Source organism: Labeo rohita, chromosome 21, assembly GCF_022985175.1.
Source record: "Labeo rohita strain BAU-BD-2019 chromosome 21, IGBB_LRoh.1.0, whole genome shotgun sequence".
NCBI lineage: Eukaryota > Metazoa > Chordata > Actinopteri > Cypriniformes > Cyprinidae > Labeo > Labeo rohita.
The window spans coordinates 9,358,643-9,362,492 of record NC_066889.1 but is presented as its reverse complement, the minus strand read 5'-3'; the positions used below and the strand labels follow the sequence as shown (position 1 = coordinate 9,362,492).

Here is a 3,850-nt window from a genome sequence, read left to right as displayed (position 1 = left end):
CAACAATAATAATAATAATAATAATAATAATAATAATAATAATAATAATAATAATGAAAGATTTGGGACATGACTCTGCACAGCAATGCAAACCAAACCATGCACAACTAAAACAAGATTTATCCGCAAAATGCAGTTTTATTTTTTGACCATAAGATGGCCAAAAGTTACATAGTGTAGTTTTAGCTGATGTGAACATGTTTTTGTTTGCAACAATCACTCCAGCATTTTACATTTAAAACATTCATATAATTACTTTGTTATTTACATTGCTCTCGCACTAATTTTTTCACAGACTTCTGAGACATGTCACGACAATGGTGAAATTTCCCTGAAACAGAATACTAAAAATGTCGCAATACCTTGCTGTGAGAGGCTGAAGAAAGGCTTAATAAGGAATAAATAAAAAGAACGAAAGAATATATATATATATATATATATATATATACTACATATATACATGCAAAGATCTGTGTAGGTTTTTGTTTTGCTTACATAGATGTTACTGTATACATAAATGCATTCATTTGAAAAATAACATGGACTAAATGTCAGTCATTGTATTAAACAAATTGTATAAAAGTAAAAGGAGACAAATAAATTGAGAGAAGTTTACGCACAGAATTTGAGAAAAGTATCACATATAGAAAAAACTAAAGTATTGTACTAAAGGTATTGTATAAATGCGCCCCCCCCACCCCCATTACAAAGAAAATTACAAAGAATTAACTTTTTTTCTCCACCAAAGTTTAGCCATTTTTTGTCGTATCTCTTTGGTTTGTAATCCATATACTAAGGGATTTAATCCTGGTGGTATAATGTGGAACATTATACTAGATAGTTTCCTGCTGTCAGAGTATTCAGGAAAACGATGGAGAAATGTCATGATAGCGCCAGAAAAAAACATGATTAAATAAACAGCTAAATGAGTGCTGCAGGTTTTTATAGCTTTGCTGTTCAGTGCTTGGTTTTTGCTACTTTTGCATACAGCAGCAATCTTGACATATGTTAAAAATATAGATACAGCAGAAAAGCAGAGTACAGCCACAGTATAAATAATTCCATACACATTATTTATGACCACACTTTCACAGGACAGTTTAAACAGTGAGGCATTGTCACAGAAAGGATTTTCAATTTTAGATCTGCAGTGGGACAATCGCACAGTGAGTCCTAACATAATTGTCACCAAAAGTATTGCCAGTCCCCAGGCTGACGCTGATAGTTTAACCACCATTTTATTGGTCATTATAGATGAATATCTAAGTGGGTTACATATAGCCACATATCTGTCGAAGGCCATGATTATCAGCACATAGTGACATGCAGCTATGAATACATGTACAAAATATGCTTGAGTAACACACTCTGCATATGTGATATAGCGCTCTGAAGTTTCCTTTAAAATGTCTTGCATTAAACGTGGCAAAATGACAGTAGTCCCTAATATATCATTTAGTGGCAAGTTGCAGAACAGAAAATGCATAGGATGATGTAGATTCTTCTCTGTTGAGATCAGAACTATAAGTCCAATATTGGATATCATTGTAAAGACATAAGCCAAGAGAAGCAGAATGAAAACTGGATAGGAAGATTGAGGTGTAACTTTCAGTCCCTCCAGGAGGAGAATGCTGTGTCTGAATGTGAGGTTGTCCATTGTCAGCTCTTCACAAAACTTGAGAAGAAAAAAACAACCACTTTGTATTTCATTAGTAGCATTTCAACTTGAAGTACTCATAAGATATATAAATAAGCATAAACAGTAAAGTAAACCAAAGATCCCACAAACTGGTAGTTGTCAATTAAATCAATATATACTTACTCTAGAAGTGTTCCACTATTACAAGTGTAATAGATTTATTGCTACATTGATGTCAGGTAGTATGGAACAAAACAATTATTTTCAAAGTAATATAAACCTTAACTAAATTAAGAAGCATAGCATGCACTTCTCTGAAGAAGTATTTACTTGCCCTCACCTTTAAATACCTGGTTCAAAGGTGCTGCTGTGACACTGTAATAATCCCAAAGGATTCACCCACCAGGAACAACGTTGTTGGTGCCCTTTTGCACTTTTGCATCTTGAAACTGTCCTTATTACCTTTATCTACTATATATGTTTGTTATGTAACTAATATTACCAGCCAGTCAGATGACAATTTTTTTGTTCCTAACTAATTTATTAAAAACCATTTTTACAACATATGCTCTACATTGTGAGATAGTTGTAGTCAGTCTTTTGACTAAAGTACAATTTAGTTTTAGTCATATATTTGTCATCTGACTTGCTTAGATTTAGTCTAGTTTTTGCATAGTTTTAGCTCAGTTCTGCTGTAGATTTGACTAAAATTATATGGTATTCATACAGCTAGGCTATACAGGTTAACAGGTTCACTTTAATTGTAGTTCATTAATTAAGCATTGTTAACCTGTTATTATGAATGCTATTAGCATCTGAACCTCCAATACAGACATATATTTAACTGTTGTGACATAAAATGTGTTTGTTTATATTACAATAAAATAAAATAACTTAAAAAGAAAAAGAAAAAGAAAAAGAACATGTTCTTCTTTTCAGTAAAAATAAGAATACAGTCTTTATAACAACTTGGATACAAGAAGTATGTTCATTCTTTCAAGCAGACATATTTATTTGTATAAATTAAATATAGATTAATCTTTATTCAATCAACTAAAGTGATTCAGTCAAGAGCAGTTTCTATTTTTTTCTTTTGCAGGCACAGACAGTAGCAGGTTTATTGTGCTGCTGTCAATTTAAAGGGCTCAAGAACTGCCTCTTTTATTTTGTACTGTTCTCTGAAGTCCACTTATAATGTTATCAAGATTTTTACATGAAAAACTAAATAATTTTGAAGTAATAGGCTATTTTCTGTCCTGTTTTTGACCCCACTCATCTGAATGCCGTGTTTGAATAGGTGCGGTGGATTGTAGACTCGGATGTAAACTATATGATTGGCTTGTATATGTTTGACAGTCTGCGTCCTTCAAAGATGGGCAGCGATATGATTTAGGTTAAAAATCTGTTTAACAAACAAAGCAATAGTGACCATGTAATAAAAACCGTTATTCATTGTATCTTGTTTGTAAGTGAATCCGCAGCAAAATGAAGTGAACAAAAGACAGAGTTTTTACTGTTGCAGTTCATTAAAAATAAAGTTCATTCTTTATTTCCTAACGTTGGGATCAGAAGGAAGGCAATGCAAATACAAAAAACATGGCACTGCACAGCATCTTGTTGTCTTCAGAGCCATTATCGTTAGGTTTCTGCATTGACCTGTGTGTTCGCCTCTCTGGTAAACACTATGTGCAAATCGGTGGGTGGGGCTACACAGGCATTGATGTTGATCTTCTTCTGTGGTGGCGGCACTTATCTGATTACATACTATTAGTTGGGGCAGCCATAGCCTAATGGTTAGGGAATCAGGCTTGTAACTGAAAGGTTGTGGGTTCGAGTCACAGGTCTGGCAGGGATTGAAGGTGAGGGGAGTGAATAACCAGTGCTTTCTCCATCCCTAATACCACGACTGAGGTGAGTCCCTTGAACAAGTCACCGAACTCCCAACTCCCTGGGCGTAAACAAAGCTCACATTTGGATCTTCTACTCTGTTGCCTCATGCCCCGTGACAATAAATGACTTTGTTTATTTGAATACTCACCAAGACAGACATTTTAATGTAATTTTGTGTGCACTTAAATGTGATACCACTCAAACGCAGTAAGATGTGAAAGAGAACTAAATTCAGCACTTGCTGTCTGAGAGGCAGTTTGTGTGTGCCCACTTTGAGTGTGTGCCCACAAACAGCAACAACAAAACCCCATTGTGTTACAA

The 3,850-nt window shown here is 34.4% G+C and overlaps 1 protein-coding gene across 1 annotated transcript; it reads right to left on the bottom strand.

The window, feature by feature from the left end:
• Positions 1-715: 715 nt before the first annotated feature.
• On the bottom strand, positions 716-1,657 carry LOC127152704 (olfactory receptor 146). The gene has a single exon (XM_051093520.1). The coding sequence runs from the start codon at positions 1,655-1,657 to the stop codon at positions 716-718; it is 942 nt and encodes a 313-aa protein (XP_050949477.1).
• Between the last annotated feature and the right edge of the window lie 2,193 nt (positions 1,658-3,850).